At 40.8% G+C, this 22530-nt stretch overlaps 1 protein-coding gene across 1 annotated transcript in view; it reads left to right on the top strand.

The window, feature by feature from the left end:
• The window catches only part of LOC124280127 (receptor-like kinase TMK2), a 65657-nt gene that overhangs the window by 15374 nt on the left and 27753 nt on the right, over positions 1-22530 (top strand). The window contains exons 2-3 of the mRNA XM_046716016.1: positions 13618-13741; positions 21695-21825. Coding sequence (XP_046571972.1) covers positions 13618-13741; positions 21695-21825 — 255 coding nt within the window. The remainder of the gene's footprint in view (positions 1-13617; positions 13742-21694; positions 21826-22530) is intronic.

A 22530-nucleotide genomic window follows, 5' to 3' on the forward strand; every position in this document is an offset into this window, starting at 1 on the left:
GCATCAAATAAGTGTACAACCCTAACCTTGCACAGCATGGGTTTAGGGGAGTGGGGAGGGGGTCATTTTCACAGCCTGCCTGAAATAGGAAACCCTGAATGAAACTTCACCTAAAACTAATCCACTCACAGGCTAGTTTCTATGGAAACGCACCTCCTGTGGCCACCTGACTGATACAATGGGAAATTCAAATCTGGATTTAAAAAAGAGAAATATATTTTTAAAATGTATGTTTTGTAGGCTGTCTGTATCCATACCTTTTACCGTGGGCCTTCATAACATACTTCTTTACACAATGGCTTAATTCCATCATGAACTGGTAAGTCAATTTTGTGATATTTCATGGAATATACTTGAATACTGCTTTGCTTCCCATCGAAAGACAGCTTTGACAAGTTAAGGAGGCCACACCCTATCTGTGTATTGGTTTGAACCCCGGCCTTTAACTACCCCAAATTATTCCTACTTGCTGCAGAATCATGTCAGGTGTTTATGTCAAAATTAAACTGTGTCAGATTGGAATGAGAACTCACCAAAAACTGCTGAAGCCTTGACACAAACTGAAATAAATAAACTTTAGAAATCGGTCAACTTGGTAGGGGAATCCCCCCAAAACTTTGTATTTTATGGCCTTCATTCTCTCCGTCCTCCCAGAAATATGAATTGGGGGAATCTTGTGACGGTCAAGGATAACTAGAGCGCAGTGAGAGACATGCTGAAAACATACAGGTGGCAATCCAACTGACTTTGGAGAAATTGCTCCTCGCATATGGTCTGCACCCAGGAACCAATGTCCCATGGCGCTCTACAAGCTCTTGTGCCCAGGGAATTTCTGCTCATCCGAACTCTCCTTCTATTTGGCTTTGCTCACTATGGGTGTTTCTGGGGTAGGTTAGGCATGGTTTGAGCATCTGCTGATTGCAGAAAAAGACTTAGAGCCATTGTGGAAAACATGGTACTATATGTGAAATTGTCTACTGGCCGACATCTGACTAACCATAGTGCTCATAAAACCTTGTTTCAGACTCACAACAGCGCACCGACACCCATTATGGATGTGTCTGGACACAGAAATATTGTTTGTCAACTCCTACGCCACGGTGTCCGACAAACAATGAGGAAAGAGCAAGATGATCGTGTCACGATCCATGTATGTGGCATCTTCAACCAGTACATGTACACTTCTGTCCTTGACCCAGATTCCCATTACAATCAGTTATGGGGCTAACGCACATGTAAACAGTACTCTAATACAAAACACAGATGGAATGAAGTCTTAGAATTTCGAGGTTGTTGGCAGTGTGTTCCGTTCTTGTCATGCACATGTTTGCATTGACCCAATAACACATTCTGTCTCAATCATTTATCGCCATATAATCATTATTCTAATTCAACCTAGTATGTAACACGAGTTCTGATTGGTCAATGCTATAAATTTGTCATTTGCAGAAGCCATTGGTCAATTAACTCCCCTATCCAGCTAAAATGGGTGGAATTTGTGTTAAAAAAGACAAAACAGTATCATAAATTTAATTTTAAGTTCAAACAACTTACTCGCAACGGGCTGTTGACCCAACACTGTCAGATCATGAAACAAGGTTTATGACGTCATTATTTCTTTCACGAAAAAACAGCGTAAAACACCGGTATACATCCCCAATTCGTCAAACACAGTACAGTTATCCCCTAAGTGATTCGTCAAAAAGAATTAGGCATAAACAGCAATGCTCATCAAAAACTGTTTTTTTACTGTTCCTGTATATTCTCCCTGTTATCTTGTCTCCCCCAAGGACATAAACTTGATATGAAAGGGGAACTTGTTTTCTATCCTGTTTTACATTCCACCTGAGCCAGGGTAGTATTTTCATCTCCACAAGTACTGAGAATGTTATGCGCCCTTGCTTCATGTTTGGGATGGTAAAAAACTTCACAGTCAATAGAGTGTAGCATAAGAGTAGTTGATCATTATCTGACAACAGTGGACAATACCCATTGGAGGTGAAAGGTATTTTTTTTTTTCATGAGTGCACACATATACCTTTTCAGCTAAATTTAATCATGCAGTTAGACACCGTTTTGAGACAACATTAAATGTCAAATCATAGAGACATACCAGCCATGAGTTACTTGCTAAGCTAGAAAAGAAAAATGTCGATAGCCATTTTGTGACGGTTTTTAACACTGTACATGCTGTATATATACTCATGATGGCAGCGTGACTTGATATCAGGAGATGAAAACAGACACACACATTGTTGGGCAGCGTGACTTGATATCAGGAGATGAAAACAGACACACACATTGTTGGGCAGCGTGACTTGATATCAGGAGATGAAAACAGACACACACATTGTTGGGCAGCGTGACTTGATATCAGGAGATGAAAACAGACACACACATTGTTGGGCAGCGTGACTTGATATCAGGAGATGAAAACAGACACACACATTGTTGGGCAGCGTGACTTGATATCAGGAGATGAAAACAGACACACACATTGTTGGGCAGCGTGACTTGATATCAGGAGATGAAAACAGACACACATTGTTGGGCAGCGTGACTTGATATCAGGAGATGAAAACAGACACACACATTGTTGGGCAGCGTGACTTGATATCAGGAGATGAAAACAGACACACACATTGTTGGGCAGCGTGACTTGATATCAGGAGATGAAAACAGACACACACATTGTTGGGCAGCGTGACTTGATATCAGGAGATGAAAACAGACACACACATTGTTGGGCAGCGTGACTTGATATCAGGAGATGAAAACAGACACACACATTGTTGGGCAGTGTGACTTGATATCAGGAGATGAAAACAGACACACACATTGTTGGGCAGCGTGACTTGATATCAGGAGATGAAAACAGACACACACATTGTTGGGCAGCGTGACTTGATATCAGGAGATGAAAACAGACACACACATTGTTGGGCAGCGTGACTTGATATCAGGAGATGAAAACACACACACATTGTTGGGCAGCGTGACTTGATATCAGGAGATGAAAACAGACACACATTGTTGGGCAGCGTGACTTGATATCAGGAGATGAAAACAGACACACACATTGTTGGGCAGTGTGACTTGATATCAGGAGATGAAAACAGACACACACATTGTTGGGCAGCGTGACTTGGTATCAGGAGATGAAAACAGACACACACATTGTTGGGCAGTGTGACTTGATATCAGGAGATGAAAACAGACACACACATTGTTGGGCAGCGTGACTTGATATCAGGAGATGAAAACAGACACACACATTGTTGGGCAGCGTGACTTGATATCAGGAGATGAAAACAGACACACACATTGTTGGGCAGCGTGACTTGATATCAGGAGATGAAAACAGACACACACATTGTTGGGCAGTGTGACTTGATATCAGGAGATGAAAACAGACACACATTGTTGGGCAGCGTGACTTGATATCAGGAGATGAAAACAGACACATTGTTGGGCAGCGTGACTTGATATCAGGAGATGAAAACAGACACACACATTGTTGGGCAGCGTGACTTGATATCAGGAGATGAAAACAGACACACACATTGTCTGGCAGCGTGACTTGATATCAGGAGATGAAAACAGACACACACATTGTTGGGCAGCGTGACTTGATATCAGGAGATGAAAACAGACACACACATTGTTGGGCAGCAGGACTTGATATCAGGAGATGAAAACAGACACAAACATTGTTGGGCAGCGTGACTTGATATCAGGAGATGAAAACAGACACACATTGTTGGGCAGCGTGACTTGATATCAGGAGATGAAAACAGACACACATTGTTGGGCAGCGTGACTTGATATCACGAGATGAAAACAGACACACACATTGTTGGGCAGCGTGACTTGATATCCGCGAGATGAAAACAGACACACATTGTTGGGCAGCGTGACTTGATATCAGGAGATGAAAACAGACACACACATTGTTGGGCAGCGTGACTTGATATCAGGAGATGAAAACAGACACAAACATTGTTGGGCAGCGTGACTTGATATCAGGAGATGAAAACAGACACACACATTGTTGGGCAGTGGTGACTTGATATCAGGAGATGAAAACAGACACACATTGTTGGGCAGCGTGACTTGATATGATGAAAACAGACACACATTGTTGGGCAGCGTGACTTGATATCAGGAGATGAAAACAGACACACACATTATTTGTTGGGCAGCGTGACTTGGTATCAGGAGATGAAAACAGACACACACATTGTTGGGCAGCGTGACTTGATATCAGGAGATGAAAACAGACACACATTGTTGGGCAGCGTGACTTGATATCAGGAGATGAAAACAGACACATTGTTGGGCAGTGTGACTTGATATCAGGAGATGAAAACAGACACACACATTGTTGGGCAGCGTGACTTGATATCAGGAGATGAAAAAACAGACACACACATTGTTGGGCAGCGTGACTTGATATCAGGAGATGAAAACAGACACACATTGTTGGGCAGCGTGACTTGATATCAGGAGATGAAAACAGACACACACATTGTTGGGCAGCAGGACTTGATATCAGGAGATGAAAACAGACACAAACATTGTTGGGCAGCGTGACTTGATATCAGGAGATGAAAACAGACACAAACATTGTTGGGCAGCGTGACTTGATATCAGGAGATGAAAACAGACACACACATTGTTGGGCAGCGTGACTTGATATCAGGAGATGAAAACAGACACACACATTGTTGGGCAGTGGTGACTTGATATCAGGAGATGAAAACAGACACACATTGTTGGGCAGCGTGACTTGATATGATGAAAACAGACACACATTGTTGGGCAGCGTGACTTGATATCAGGAGATGAAAACAGACTCACACATTGTTGGGCAGCAGGACTTGATATCAGGAGATGAAAACAGACACACACATTGTTGGGCAGCGTGACTTGATATCAGGAGATGAAAACAGACACACATTGTTGGGCAGCGTGACTTGATATCAGGAGATGAAAACAGACACACACATTGTTGGGCAGCGTGACTTGATATCAGGAGATGAAAACAGACACACACATTGTTGGGCAGTGGTGACTTGATATCAGGAGATGAAAACAGACACACATTGTTGGGCAGCGTGACTTGATATCAGGAGATGAAAACAGACACAAACATTGTTGGGCAGCGTGACTTGATATCAGGAGATGAAAACAGACACATTGTTGGGCAGCGTGACTTGATATCAGGAGATGAAAACAGACACACATTGTTGGGCAGCGTGACTTGATATCAGGAGATGAAAACAGACACAAACATTGTTGGGCAGCGTGACTTGATATCAGGAGATGAAAACAGACACATACATTGTTGGGCAGCGTGACTTGATATCAGGAGATGAAAACAGACACAAACATTGTTGGGCAGCGTGACTTGATATCAGGAGATGAAAACAGACACACATTGTTGGGCAGCGTGACTTGATATCAGGAGATGAAAACAGACAAACATTGTTGGGCAGCGTGACTTGATATCAGGAGATGAAAACAGACACACATTGTTGGGCAGCGTGACTTGATATCAGGAGATGAAAACAGACACACATTGTTGGGCAGCGTGACTTGATATCAGGAGATGAAAACAGACACACACATTGTTGGGCAGCGTGACTTGATATCAGGAGATGAAAACAGACACACACATTGTTGGGCAGCGTGACTTGATATCAGGAGATGAAAACAGACACACACATTGTTGGGCAGCGTGACTTGATATCAGGAGATGAAAACAGACACAAACATTGTTGGGCAGCGTGACTTGATATCAGGAGATGAAAACAGACACACACATTGTTGGGCAGCGTGACTTGATATCAGGAGATGAAAACAGACACACATTGTTGGGCAGCGTGACTTGATATCAGGAGATGAAAACAGACACACACATTGTTGGGCAGCGTGACTTGATATCAGGAGATGAAAACAGACACACACATTGTTGGGCAGTGGTGACTTGATATCAGGAGATGAAAACAGACACAAATTGTTGGGCAGTGGTGACTTTACTGTAATATATTTCAAATTCATCATTTTAACAAATTCAGAAGCCAGATGACCTTGAAATGATGGACTGTATGAATGTAAACAGGAAAGCTTGTAAAGTATTACTGAAATGTGCACTCACCATTAAGCTTGCACAATACAATGTGATTTCCTATAGACCTATATAGTACTGTTATATTTTTGTGGAAAATAACTAAACATCGAACAGCTGTTCCGTATATAGGGGTATACATTCTGGTCTTAAAGAAGCGCTAGATGCAAAAATATACTTAGCCGGCTTCTTCTTCTCCTTTCTTTTCATGTCCTTGGTTGACAGACTTTATAATATAACTTGATTAATTATCAATAAATGACTCGTATTACTCACAATATGCCGATGTGACAGGGGTGGAAAAAACCCATTGCCCGACGTCCGAGTCAGGGCAAGTGATTTTACATGTGCCACTGTACCGGAGTACGCTAGCAATTTTAAAGTTATTTCCACCCCTGATGTGACAATAAGTTTAACTCTCTCAGTCACTCCCTCCTCTGAATACAGGCAGCTACATACACAACCAAGAGTTTTGCACCAAATGTCACCTATTTGAAAATATCTGGTTGCATTCATCAGTAGTAACCATGTTAAATTAGATGGCACCAAAGGTTGAAAATCATGGTCAGTTATAATTAGGATGGAAACTTCAAAATATGAAAATCTTACCCAAAAACATCCCATCACACCTGCCACACATCTTAGTCTGCACTGAAGGCTCTCTAAAACCTGAACAGCTGATTCTGAATTTGAACTACTTAATTCAACACACAGAAACCAAGGGAGATCCTTCCTTTTGAGTAAGAAAACTCAATTTCCATTGTTTCACTGGTGACATTGTGACCTTTTTCAGGCTACTGGTTTAAACAATCAACTTACTACACCTTCATTGCAATAGAGGCCATATGGTCTCAGATTGCAGGTACTTTGTAAAGCATATATACTCATGGAAATAAATAAGGGAACACATGAAAGTACAAGTGTTCCTTTATTCATTCCCATGTTTCTTCACCAGGTATGTGTTGCACACTGGGTGAGATTCTTGAAATATATAAAGGGACATCGGTACTTTCATGTGTTCCTTTATTCATTTCCATGAATATATATTATTCAAAGATGAAATAATGTTTTTGTTGTGTACTTCACCCATTTTACCTGATTTACGATGTTGGTGTTCTTGCTCATGAAGTAGGGAGGGGAGCCCTGCTGCAGGCAACGTACGTCCCCTATCAGCTTGATAGTCATGAAGGCAAGGTGTCAGACCTCAGATCAGAAGGTCTCTGGTTCAAATCCCCCATGCACCTTGGAATTTTTATGGCCACAACACACGAGAAAATAATATCCTACACTTGTTTTTGAAGATCAGTACTACATATATTCCTGTAACAATTATGAGGACATTATGCAAACTTTCAATTTCATATTATATTTTTCTCCAGAGTGGATTTCTTGTACATGCCCCGAGTTCTTGTGAGAAAGAAAGGTTCCATATGAAATGGGAAAAAGGTTTTCATCGTCTGTATAAGTATATTATATATATGATGATGTATCAATACTTTGAAAATGAAACCCTGTGTGTCTGTTCATGTTATGAGTATAGCTGAATGTAGATACGGAGTGACCTGGGCCTGTATTCCTAGCGACAGACACCATTCAATTATTTTAGAATCAAACTTTTGCCACTACATAAACACCATTAATTTCCTCTTCAGAATGTGAAATATTTTTATTTGAAATGGCCGAAATATTTTCATTTGCTGTCTCAACTACAGTCAAACCCCGTTGTGTCAAACTCGTCGGGAGCAAGGGAACAGTTCGACTTATCCGATTGTTCGACACATCTGACAGCATATAAATAATGATAAATATAAGGAAATCAGCAGGGATCGAGAGATGAGTTCGACACAACCGAGATTCCGTCTCAACCGAGTTCAAGACATATGGGGTTCGACTGTACATCAAGCTTGGGTGCCAGACTCTGATGTGCAAGATGCACATCACAGCAAGGACTGTTCTTAGAGAGCTGTAGCTTGAAGTAACATAGCAAGGACTGTTCTTAGAGAGCTGTAGCTTGAAGTAACATAGCAAGGAGTGATCTTAGAGAGCTGTAGCTTGAAGTAACATAGCAAGGAGTGATCTTAGAGAGCTGTAGCTTGAAGTAACATAGCAAGGAGTGTTCTTAGAGAGCTGTAGCTTGAAGTAACATAGCAAGGACTGTTCTTAGAGAGCTGTAGCTTGAAGTAACATAGCAAGGAGTGATCTTAGAGAGCTGTAGCTTGAAGTAACATAGCAAGGAGTGATCTTAGAGAGCTGTAGCTTGAAGTAACATAGCAAGGAGTGTTCTTAGAGAGCTGTAGCTTGAAGTAACATAGCAAGGACTGTTCTTAGAGAGCTGTAGCTTGAAGTAACATAGCAAGGAGTGATCTTAGAGAGCTGTAGCTTGAAGTAACATAGCAAGGAGTGTTCTTAGAGAGCTGTAGCTTGAAGTAACATAGCAAGGACTGTTCTTAGAGAGCTGTAGCTTGAAGTAACATAGCAAGGAGTGTTCTTAGAGAGCTGTAGCTTGAAGTAACATAGCAAGGAGTGTTCTTAGAGAGCTGTAGCTTGAAGTAACATAGCAAGGAGTGTTCTTAGAGAGCTGTAGCTTGAAGTAACATAGCAAGGAGTGTTCTTAGAGAGCTGTAGCTTGAAGTAACATAGCAAGGAGTGATCTTAGAGAGCTGTAGCTTGAAGTAACATAGCAAGGGAGTGATCTTAGAGAGCTGTAGCTTGAAGTAACATAGCAAGGAGTGTTCTTAGAGAGGTAGCTTTGAAGTAACATAGCAAGGAGTGTTCTTAGAGAGCTGTAGCTTGAAGTAACATAGCAAGGAGTGTTCTTAGAGAGCTGTAGCTTGAAGTAACATAGCAAGGACTGTTCTTAGAGAGCTGTAGCTTGAAGTAACATAGCAAGGACTGTTCTTTAGAGAGCTGTAGCTTGAAGTAACATAGCAAGGACTGTTCTTAGAGAGCTGTAGCTTGAAGTAACATAGCAAGGACTGTTCTTGAGAGAGCTGTAGCTTGAAGTAACATAGCAAGGACTGTTCTTAGAGAGCTGTAGCTTGAAGTAACATAGCAAGGACTGTTCTTTGAGAGCTGTAGCTTGAAGTAACATAGCAAGGAGTGACTGTTCTTAGAGAGCTGTAGCTTGAAGTAACATAGCAAGGACTGTTCTTAGAGAGAGGTAGCTTGAAGTAACATAGCAAGGAGTGATCTTAGAGAGCGGTAGCTTGAAGTAACATAGCAAGGAGTGGTCTTAGAGAGCTGTAGCTTGAAGTAACATAGCAAGGACTGTTCTTAGAGAGCTGTAGCTTGAAGTAACATAGCAAGGAGTGATCTTAGAGAGCTGTAGCTTGAAGTAACATAGCAAGGACTGTTCTTAGAGAGCTGTAGCTTGAAGTAACATAGCAAGGAATGTTCTTAGAGAGAGGTCACTAAGCTTGAAGTAACATAGCAAGGAGTGATCTTAGAGAGCTGTAGCTTGAAGTAACATAGCAAGAACTGTTCTTAGAGAGCTGTAGCTTGAAGTAACATAGCAAGGAGTGATCTTAGAGAGCTGTAGCTTGAAGTAACATAGCAAGGACTGTTCTTAGAGAGCTGTAGCTTGAAGTAACATAGCAAGGAGTGATCTTAGAGAGCTGTAGCTTGAAGTAACATAGCAAGGACTGTTCTTAGAGAGCTGTAGCTTGAAGTAACATAGCAAGGAGTGATCTTAGAGAGCTGTAGCTTGAAGTAACATAGCAAGGAGTGATCTTAGAGAGCTGTAGCTTGTAGCTAAACATAGCAAGGAGTGATCTTAGAGAGCTGTAGCTTGAAGTAACATAGCAAGGACTGTTCTTAGAGAGCTGTAGCTTGAAGTAACATAGCAAGGAGTGATCTTAGAGAGCTGTAGCTTGAAGTAACATAGCAAGGACTGTTCTTAGAGAGCTGTAGCTTGAAGTAACATAGCAAGGAATGTTCTTAGAGAGCTGTAGCTTGAAGTAACATAGCAAGGAATGTTCTTAGAGAGCTGTAGCTTGAAGTAACATAGCAAGGACTGTTCTTAGAGAGAGGTAGCTTGAAGTAACATAGCAAGGAATGTTCTTAGAGAGCTGTAGCTTGAAGTAACATAGCAAGGAATGTTCTTAGAGAGAGGTAGCTTGAAGTAACATAGCAAGGATTTATCAGATTTGCTGGTGTTAGGTTAACCAGGATTAGAAAGCATTAAAAAGTCTTTGTCTTGGACGACTTTCTCTAGCACTTCTTTACATCTCTAGATCGTACAACAGCCACATTTAACAAGCCTTATTGGTAGTACTGTATGAAGATTTACAAAAGCTCAAATCTAAACATGAATGCGTCATCTCCTTATCTTAGGAGATTTCACACACGATTTCATATTTTTCATGATTATAGGCCGATATGTCAGTGTGTAATTCGGTTTGTAAACAAACTGAGCAGCACTGGAAGATACGGACGGTTGAACTCCGAGCACTCTGTAATTCAACAGCTTTAAATGGCTATCATGAACTGTTTCACCTTGAGCTGATGTTGACGGCTTTGTAACTTTCTCATCTGGAACTACTGCAGAGTTATTTCGATGTATTTTTAACGTTGTGTTGTTGTAGGGTAGCCTTACAAGCTATTTCCCATCAGCATTTATCTGAGTTAAACATTTGATGCATTTATAGGTTTTCTTAGGAGTCCTTGAAATACAGATCCTTACATGAGGGAAGGAAGTACATTTTTTCCAAGTATGACTCAAGGCACTGGTAAACAGGTAAAACTGTTTTCAATAAAAAAATCGGTTATGTAGAAGGGACTATACAATATGTTCTGTATACCCGAGATCTGCAAGAGTTGAAGGCCATTTTGTAAGGAATGGAGAGTTTACAAGGACACACACGAGAATGTCAAAATGTAGGAAAATAATCTGTTTAACATGCAATCTAATTAATGTGTTGGTTTAAAATGATAAATACCTGACTGTCCATGCCAGAAAGCTACTGGAGTCCTTCAATCAATTGAATTTTTATTTTGTATATCTGTGAATGTTTTTCTGATGTTCGAGATAAATATATTGTGAAATATTTTAGTCAACCTCCTACAATAAACAACTTTATAAATATTATGCAATCTACCAGTGTTGATGTGATTAAGAAGGTTAGCCTATTTTGATATAATGAACAAATTAGAGTTAAGAGCAGAGCTTGTTTATAACTCTGTGTGTACCATTCATGTGATGTGTAACCATGCATCTGTCTGTATTATGGGCCAGTGGCCTTTTACTGAATAAAACTGTCTGTCTGTGTGTGTGTGTGTGTGTCTGTCTGTCTGTCTGTCTGTCTAATCAAGTGAATGACATCACAGATGTGGTATGTTCCCATGTTCCCATGTTTATCAGGGTATTTTCTTTGTTTTGGCTTGTGTGAAAAACATTCTTATTTTCATAATTCATCACATGGTATTTTCATTAGAAGAAGTACCATTTCCTGTTTTTGACAACACCAGGAACTAAATCCAGGCACAGGACCATGTTGCTAATATTCCAGTTAACTATCTCGCCAAATACAGCATTGTCCGTGACATGTAACTATTGAATATTCATCATGCAATCATGTGATCCATGACATTACTACCATAAGCATGGTTCCAATCGCCGGTTGAAGTCATAGAATTTGTAACCCTGTCCACTTCAGCTGGGGTTTCTGGAGCAGAATAACTACGACTTCCGTGTCTTGTAAGGATCTGAGTCAAAGAAGGCATTGTATTAGGACCGAGTACCACTTGGTATGCGTGTGGGTAAATCAGTAAACATAGAAAATGTAAGTGACGCCATGGGATTTGATTGGGAAACCAAGCAACTGCTTGGAACATAAACTGAAGTATTTTAGTTACAGCCACTGTCACCAGATAGGCTGAGAATTTGATTTGTTAAGTTACTGTGAATGTAGACTAATGCCTAGTCTCTGAATATATAACTTTGATTGTAACAAGTAAACCCATTTAAATTGAAAAGGAGCCCAAGGCAGACCAGAGATTTAGAACCTGGGGAAATCTAGACTTGCTTCAGTTAGGGCTTTAGCATTGCAGGGAGGGCTAGGCTGTAGGGAAAATAATATGGTTCAGGGGCTGTGAGACAGATTACTTTGAATGATGTGGCTGATTTCCTATTGTCTACAATTTTTTGTGTTAATGTATAATTCTAATTCAACTTAGTATGTAACACGAGTTCTGATTGGTCAATGCTATAAATTTCCGACCGTATAATCAGCTTTTACGGTCGCAATTTGAAAACCGATTCACCGAAACCTTTGAATGTATCCCTACACTATTGGGGTAACGCTGTTTCGCAGGACGTTGTCATTTGCAGAAGCCATTGGTCAATTAACTCCCCTATCCAGCTAAAATGGGTGGAATTTGTGTTAAAAAAGACAAAACAGTATCATAAATTTAATTTTAAGTTCAAACAGCTTACTCAAGAAGCGGGCTGTTGACCCAACACTGTTAGATCATGAAACAAGGTTTATGACGTCATTATGGAGCGTGGACGTGACCTGCTATGACGTCATTTGACAACAGAACTGATAATGGCCCGTAGTTGAGGAATCAGCGGGCCGCTCATTTCTGTAACTAGAGGGCGGTTTCATCATAATACCGTCCATTTTATCTATACTACTATGATCTATTCATCATTGTCAAATTTAGTCTGTGTGCACATAATAAACATGTGTAGTTTGAAAAGGGAACTACTTTCTCTGGCGATGGTGTAAGTTGAAGGAGTGATATGATTAACCTTTGACCTAGAGGAACTTTGACCTGGTTTAAATAATGAATTTCTTTCACAAAAAAACAGCGGAAAAAAGTTGAATTAGAATGGGGATAACTGTACTGTGTTTGACGAATTGGGGACGTATACCGGTGGTTATATAGCCGCAAATTTAATGTTATATCGCGCGCGTCGCCGATATAACGTTAAATTTGCGGCTATATAACCACCGGTATAACCACCGGTATACGTCCCCAATTCGTCAAACACAGTACAGTTATCCCCTAAATATGCTGTCTGTGAAGTGATTTGTTAGCTTTCTTATTCAAGAGAATGTATGTAAATGTGTTGTTTGTGTTTTTTGAGGTAAATCATTTACACTGTGCACTCAGATTTTACATTTATGTTGCAATCAACTCAGAAGAATTTAGTCAGCTGTGATGTGGCACCGACCAAGAACGAATTGTCATTAAACAGACAGTATGTATGCAGTAGCAATGTACAACTGGAAAATATATACCTTGTTATCATGGCAGCAGACATTTTGCCAAGACATTCTACTCCCTGCAATATCATGGGTGGTGGAGTGGCTTACTGGTTAAGGTGTTGTTCACGCCGAACACGCGGGTTCGATTCCCCACATGGGTACAATGTGTGAAGCCCATTTAAAAAATGGAAGCCAGACAACTGGTAATCCAGATCTGTATTTTATTGTATGAGAATTATGTCTGAGGTAAATATAACATTAATGTTTGTATTGAAGGTTCACGACAGTGTTCAAGGCTCAGAATCAGTTGTGGAACTACACCTTCAACCCATGTGTTCCGTACACCCTTCCTTTCAAGAACCCCCACGAACCTTTTGGTGATCGCTGTCATTCTGTATCGGTAAGTATCAAACCTTCATCTTGCACATACCCTGCACCTTAACAAACACTCTTGATCATAGCTGCTCTTGTAAGTAGGATATGTATTAAATTTGTTTTAAGAAACATAGTTGAAAGTGCTGTTCAACTTTTTGCTGAGAATACAGAACTAGGAGTACATATTATTAAATCATACATTAGGCCTGACCAATTTTATTTCTTGTTTTACGGATCCGCCGGTCGTATTTTTTCAAGAATTAGAATTTTTTTTTATAATTTTCCCAGCTCAAAAAATAAAATCCTCAAGTCTTCATTGGCCAAAAATGTAAACTTACAAAAAAAAATGTTTTGATTTTTTTTTACCCCATATACACTTCATAAATTGCCAAAAATACAATACTTTTAGTATTTAAAAGGAATATTACTTTGACTGGTGATTTTTATTTGTTATTTTTTTAGGTTTTCTGAGGACAAAAATCCGTAAGACAAGAAATAAAATTGGTCTGGCCTTATTAGCATGATTAGTTGTACAGAATTTAGCATTATATGTAAAGTTGTAGAACAATCTGTCATGTTATGTATGATTAGTTGTACCCCTTATAGGACAAGGTGTGAAGTAATGTTTATTAGTTACAGAATACAGAACCAGGTGTAAAGTCATCTATAAGTAGTTCTTCAGTTAGTTGTTTACAAATGATCTTTAAACTGGTACGTATTATTAATGTTATTGCATGACATCCACTAACTCGTATCTTTGCAGAAAAAACCATGATGTACAAAGTTCTAAATACCATGGGCTTGTTTTGTTTTGATCAATAGCTTCCCTTGTAACGTGACACCTGATTAGATAGGGCACCTGTCAGGTGGACATGACACTCTTGTAGGACTTCAGCTGATTTGCTGTCTCTGTTTGTGGGGGCCTTTTAAGATGACTCGTGTATAGTTACATACAGCTAGCATTTTTGTGTTCAGTCTCAGTCTTGGCGATGATATGATAGTATGTGGCATGGATCTGACAAAACTCAGAAATGTCTCTGTTTGTGCATATGTGGGTGCGTGTGTCTTGCCTGCGTGAGACAGACCTACAGAATCAGATACTCTCGTCAATGTACAATAGCAAGTAAATCAGCTTCAAATAAACTTTAATAAAAAGAAGTGAATAAAATGATAAGTGACCAGTGAGGGAAAGATGTGGGCTCATTGATGACCATTTTATTGATGTTGTGCTGTTGGATGTGAGCATTGATGGTTCATGCACAGGAACCCTTGAAGATCCATGTTAGAATTGGTCTTCAGTCACCTTTGCTTGTCGTAAGAAGCAACTAATGGAATCGGGTGGTCAGGCTCGCTGACTTTGTTGACATGTGTCGAGATTGTATCCCAATTGCGTAGGTTCATACTCACACTGTTGATCACTGGATTGTCTGGTCCAGACTTGATTATTTACAGACTGCCACCATATAGCTGGAATATTGCTGAGTGCGGCGTAAAACTCCACTTACTCACTCACTCAGAAGTATGGTTCACCGCTCGTTTTGAAAATGAGACAAGAAGGGTGTCTGTCCTGATAATACTGCCCCTACACATTATGGGGAGTGTTTCACCCTGTCACACTGATGCTACTCCACACCATATACAGTCCACCTCCTAATTTGTCATGAGGTCTCAGATTGAACAAGTATATATGGATGACAACTTCTTAAATTCTATGATGTTTCGATATATGTTCTTGTAACCTTTTCAAGTATGAATAATTCGTACCGTATATTACCATATATTAGCTGACCCCATAGATAAGCCGACCCCCAAACTTGACCCTTAAAATCAGTGTCAAAATGGTATGTTTCGTACATAAGCCGATCCCCCACAGGGCAAACACAGACCACAGACAACTGGCAGTTACCAATAATTATAACTTTGGTCCACATTATTCAAAGAATTCACAATCATATTCCATCTACTCACGCATCGAAATGAAGTGTAGTTTACAGAAAATGGATAATATATTTTGTTTCACTAAATATCATACTTATTGTAGCTGGATGATCACATGCTTAGTTTACCCCATTCAACAATCACGAACTGATTACCACCTCGTTTTCTAAGGACTGCTAGTTTACAGTAACATGGGTAAAAATGAGTAAATTTAAATGGCTTGCTTATTTTACCCCATTCCATGTGTGTACAACTTCTGTACTTGAAAATGATACAAGAACCTGTATCGAATAATTCATACTTGAATTCATAATTGAATAATTCATACTTGAAAATGATAAAGAACCTGTATCGAAAAGTCGTGCTCTAGAATAAAAGAAGTTGTCATCCAAATATATACTTGTTCTATCTGACGACCAACTTCGAAAATGCCTCTCTCAGAAGGTCTCAGATTGATGGTGGCTATTCACTATTTGAACTGGAGTTCATAGGGCGTGGACTTTACCAGTTGATGCTGTTGATCAAGGATGTCCTGGACAGTGTCGATCATCACCCACTGGGGTCTTTGGTACCCGTTACATGGTCTGTATATCACAGTCTGTGACACATTGACTGCCACTGCACTCTAACGTTCCAGCATGTTTCCACTGTGCCTGGAGCCCGAAATAGTGGGCCAAAGAGATTGTAAGCATCAAAACCTATCAGATGTGTTTTGGTGTAAAGCTTCACAGACATTAATGTTCTTCCAATGGATGTTTTTCAGCAAAACCTATCTTTGTCCTCATGCTTGGATTTCACATCTGTTTTGCCCCTACCTTTTCAAGAGTAAAGCAGTATGTTTCATCTGCAGTATAAATACTTGTACAGTCATAAGGCCTTAATGATTTACGTAGACCAGAGTGCACAGTGGTCGATATGCATTCACAGATCTGCAGTAAATGTCAGCAATATTCCCAAATTAGAATCAGAAATATCTCAGGGAGTTATTATGGTTAGTTATTATTGGTGCATGAGTACATGGATTAGTTGAGGTGACACATGATTTCAGTGATTTTAATAGAGGAATACTTTGAATGCAGTGTTACCATGTAATACAGTTAGCTACCTTGTAACAGACATGCACATTATGAACTGACAGACAGACCTGGATAGCTGCTGTATATTTTAGTCAAAATGTATATAACAAACTATTATTAGTGGTCTCTACGGGTTCCTTATAACCATAGTTTACTGTATTTAATTACCACTGAATTAAAAAAACATAGAACTAAAATAGACGTTAACAATTTTTCTAAAGAAAATTCATTTGGATCTTTGTGAAATCTATGACTTCAGGTGTACAGCATGGTGTGTTAGAATAACCATAGTAATATCAACAAATCTGTGTTTTCTTTTGTATATTACTTGATGAAGGAGGTATAGACAGATTGCTACAGGATGTCAACACAATTGCAAATCTAGTTTTTAGATCTATGTTCCTACACCTTGCCCCTAGTGTGGCGCCAAGGATATTTGCCTTTTTTTACTGATCACAACTGATAGGCAGTTGGACTCCAAGTAGTATCTCACTAGGGCCAAGATGACCTGCCACCTCATTTCAATGTTATCACTTGGATTGAAGTCAAGTGATGTCCCCGCCGTGAAAGTACTATTGTGGGCAATACAACATCCCAATTGACATAAACGTAATTACCACTTGACTGTGTGATTCGAACAGCCATAAAAAGATTCAAGTTTGTTCAATGTATCTTGTCCCTTCCATTTCCAAGACCTTCAGCACATTTTTATTCGTTCACTATGGTTGTACCACCCAAAATGTGAAGTTAAAAAAAATGATTCCATCTTTAGTCAGGTGAGCTACAGAGCCTTATGGCTCTACTTTGTAAATGTTCTTGTTTGTGATTGATGGAGGAAGCAGCAAAGGAACCCATTAGTTCCTGTCAAGGGTCCTCATTTGAGTTATAGGGGTCCAGTCATGCCACACAATCCTCATTTGAGTTATAGGGGTCCAGTCATGCCACACAATCCTCATTTGAGTTATAGGGGTCCAGTCATGCCACACAAGCCTCATTTGAGTTATAGGGGTCCAGTCATGCCACACAAGCCTCATTTGAGTTATAGGGGTCGAGTCATGCCACACAATCCTCATTTGAGTTATAGGGGTCCAGTCATGCCACACAAGCCTCATTTGAGTTATAGGGGTCCAGTCATGCCACACAATCCTCATTTGAGTTATAGGGGTCCAGTCATGCCACACAATCCTCATTTGAGTTATAGGGGTCCAGTCATGCCACACAATCCTCATTTGAGTTATAGGGGTCCAGTCATGCCACACAATCCTCATTTGAGTTATAGGGGTCCAGTCATGCCACACAATCCTCATTTGAGTTATAGGGGTCCAGTCATGCCACACAATCCTCATTTGAGTTATAGGGGTCCAGTCATGCCACACAAGCCTCATTTGAGTTATAGGGGTCCAGTCATGCTACACAATCCTCATTTGAGTTATAGGGGTCCAGTCATGCCACACAAGCCTCATTTGAGTTATAGGGGTCCAGTCATGCCACACAATCCTCATTTGAGTTATAGGGGTCCAGTCATGCCACACAATCCTCATTTGAGTTATAGGGGTCCAGGCATGCTACACAATCCTCATTTGAGTTATAGGGGTCCAGTCATGCCAAACAATCCTCATTTGAGTTATAGGGGTCCAGGCATGCTACACAATCCTCATTTAAGTTATTGGGGTCCAGTCATGCTACACCATCCTCATTTGAGTTATTGGGGTCCAGTCATGCCACACAATCCTCATTTGAGTTATAGGGGTCCAGTCATGCCACACAATCCTCATTTGAGTTATAGGGGTCCAGTCATGCCACACAATCCTCATTTGAGTTATAGGGGTCCAGGCATGCTACACAATCCTCATTTGAGTTATAGGGGTCCAGTCATGCCACACAATCCTCATTTGAGTTATAGGGGTCCAGGCATGCCACACAATCCTCATTTGAGTTATAGGGGTCCAGTCATGCCACACAATCCTCATTTGAGTTATAGGGGTCCAGTCATGCCACACAATCCTCATTTGAGTTATAGGGGTCCAGTCATGCTGCACAATACTCATTTGAGTTATAGGGGTCCAGGAATGCTGCACAATACTCATTTGAGTTATAGGGGTCAAGGCATGCTACACAATCCTCATTTAAGTTATTGGGGTCCAGTCATGCTACACAATCCTCATTTGAGTTATTGGGTCCACTCATGCCACACAATCCACATTTGAGTTATAGGGGTCCAGTCATGCTACACAATCCTCATTTGAGTTATAGGGGTCCACTCATGCCACACAATCCTCATTTAAGTTATTGGGGTCCAGTCATGCTACTCAATCCTCATTTGAGTTATAGGGTCCACTCATGCCACACAATACTCATTTGAGTTATAGGGGTCCAGTCATGCCACACAATCCTCATTTGAGTTATAGGGGTCCAGGCATGCTACACAATCCTCATTTAAGTTATTGGGGTCCAGTCATGCTACACAATCCTCATTTGAGTTATTGGGTCCACTCATGCCACACAATCCACATTTGAGTTATAGGGGTCCAGTCATGCTACACAATCCTCATTTGAGTTATAGGGGTCCAGTCATGCCACACAATCCTCATTTAAGTTATTGGGGTCCAGTCATGCTACTCAATCCTCATTTGAGTTATAGGGGTCCAGGCATGCTGCACAATACTCATTTGAGTTATAGGGGTCCAGGCATGCTACACAATCCTCATTTAAGTTATTGGGGTCCAGTCATGCTACACAATCTTCATTTGAGTTATAGGGGTCCAGGCATGCTGCACAATACTCATTTGAGTTATAGGGGTCCAGGCATGCTACACAATCCTCATTTAAGTTTTTGGGGTCCAGTCATGCTACACAATCCTCATTTGAGTTATTGGGTCCACTCATGCCACACAATCCACATTTGAGTTCTAGGGGTCCAGTCATGCTACACAATCCTCATTTGAGTTATAGGGGTCCACTCATGCCACACAATCCTCATTTAAGTTATTGGGGTCCAGTCATGCTACTCAATCCTCATTTGAGTTATAGGGTCCACTCATGCCACACAATACTCATTTGAGTTATAGGGGTCCAGTCATGCCACACAATCCTCATTTGAGTTATAGGGGTCCAGGCATGCTACACAATCCTCATTTAAGTTATAGGGGTCCAGTCATGCTACACAATCCTCATTTGAGTTATTGGGTCCCTCATACACACAATCCACATTTGAGTTATAGGGGTCCAGTCATGCTACACAATCCTCATTTGAGTTATAGGGGTCCAGTCATGCCACACAATCCTCATTTAAGTTATTGGGGTCCAGTCATGCTACTCAATCCTCATTTGAGTTATAGGGGTCCAGGCATGCTGCACAATACTCATTTGAGTTATAGGGGTCCAGGCATGCTACACAATCCTCATTTAAGTTATTGGGGTCCAGTCATGCTACACAATCTTCATTTGAGTTATAGGGTCCAGGCATGCTGCACAATACTCATTTGAGTTATATAGGGGTCAAGGCATGCTACACAATCCTCATTTAAGTTATTGGGGTCCAGTCATGCTACACAATCCTCATTTGAGTTATTGGGTCCACTCATGCCACACAATCCACATTTGAGTTCTAGGGGTCCAGTCATGCTACACAATCCTCATTTGAGTTATAGGGGTCCAGTCATGCCACACAATCCTCATTTAAGTTATTGGGGTCCAGTCATGCTACTCAATCCTCATTTGAGTTATAGGGGTCCAGGCATGCTGCACAATACTCATTTGAGTTATAGGGGTCCAGGCATGCTACACAATCCTCATTTAAGTTATTGGGGTCCAGTCATGCTACACAATCCTCATTTGAGTTATAGGGGTCCAGGCATGCTGCACAATACTCATTTGAGTTATAGGGGTCCAGGCATGCTACACAATCCTCATTTAAGTTATTGGGGTCCAGTCATGCTACACAATCCTCATTTGAGTTATTGGGTCCACTCATGCCACACAATCCACATTTGAGTTATAGGGGTCCAGTCATGCTACACAATCCTCATTTGAGTTATAGGGGTCCAGTCATGCCACACAATCCTCATTTAAGTTATTGGGGTCCAGTCATGCTACTCAATCCTCATTTGAGTTATAGGGTCCACTCATGCCACACAATCCTCATTTGAGTTATAGGGGTCCAGTCATGCCACACAATCCTCATTTGAGTTATAGGGGTCCAGGCATGCTGCACAATACTCATTTGAGTTATAGGGGTCCAGGCATGCTACACAATCCTCATTTAAGTTATTGGGGTCCAGTCATGCTACACAATCCTCATTTGAGTTATTGGGTCCACTCATGCCACACAATCCACATTTGAGTTATAGGGGTCCAGTCATGCTACACAATCCTCATTTGAGTTATAGGGGTCCAGTCATGCCACACAATCCTCATTTAAGTTATTGGGGTCCAGTCATGCTACTCAATCCTCATTTGAGTTATAGGGTCCACTCATGCAACACAATCCTCATTTGAGTTATAGGGGTCCAGTCATGCTACACAATCCTCATTTGAGTTATAGGGTGTCCACTCATGGCACACAACCTCATTTGAGTTATAGGGGTCCAGTCATGCCACACAATCCTCATTTGAGTTATAGGGGTCCAGTCATGCACACAATCCTCATTTGAGCTTTAGGGGTCCAGTCATGTCACACAATCCTCATTTGAGTTATAGGGGTCCAGTCATGCCACACAATCCTCATTTGAGTTATAGGGGTCCAGGCAGGCCACACAATCCTCATTTGAGTTATAGGGGTTCAGTCATGCTACACAGTGGAACATCAAACTACAACTTGTTAGAAATGATGTTGAATAACTAAAGTTTGTAAGAAACCTGAAATGAACTTTGTGAACTTCAGAAGACTGGTACTTCTCAAACCAATGATGTGACCCCTTCTGTCAGAGTGTTTCTGAATGGCGTCCTGTTCTTGTGTGTTGCAGATCTGCCAGTACAGTGATATACAAGAGCCTGGCTTCTACTATGCGTTGGTCGTGCAAGATAAGGCTTACTTCAAGGCAGGACGGGACCGCCAGGACTTGCTTCATGTTGAACTGCGATTCAGAGGAGTAGAGTGAGTTGTTTCTACTGTAGGCTGTCTTATGTTGAGTTAAATGATACTTTGAACAATTTACTGCTCATGTGGTGTGGTGGCTCTATGGTGGTGTGCATAGAGCTCAAGTCACAAATCAGGTGAAGTTAAGCAGCTTTGGGCGCAGAGAGTCCTTGGATGGGTGACCATGTTTGGCAGCATGACTCCTGAGAGTTTCTAGGACTTCAGTCCTGCCCCACAATGAAGCACATGTGATACATGTGGTTTCACCTTAGGCAAAGGAATTTGTTCAAAACTGCCTCTGTTCAGCCAGCAGAAAATGGGCACCCAGTGGGATAAAGTCATTTGACTATAACCTTCTAGAGCCTAACAGGCAGCTTGGGTTATCCAGGGTAATAATAATCAAATTGTTTGGGCGCTTAGAACATGCATTGTGCATGGAGAATTGCGCATGATAAATGGGGTATTATTATATTATCATGTGACCTGTCAGCTTCATATTGTGGAAGGAGAACCTGCTGTCATGGCTGTTCAAGTATGATGGTGGTAAATGAAGGATGTGGACTGGGACAAATCTGGCAGTTGGAACCCATGTTTAATGGATCCTGGAATAACTAAGGGACATAACTGCACTGCAGACTGATGAGCTTCAAACCACATCTCATCATTGCTTTTACAATTTAGCTTGTGCATTAATCCCTTTCATTTTATTTTAACCCTGTTTTA

This window comes from Haliotis rubra, unplaced genomic scaffold (assembly GCF_003918875.1).
Source record: "Haliotis rubra isolate DU_JTF1 unplaced genomic scaffold, ASM391887v1 Scf260, whole genome shotgun sequence".
In the NCBI taxonomy this organism is placed as follows: Eukaryota; Metazoa; Mollusca; class Gastropoda; order Lepetellida; family Haliotidae; genus Haliotis; species Haliotis rubra.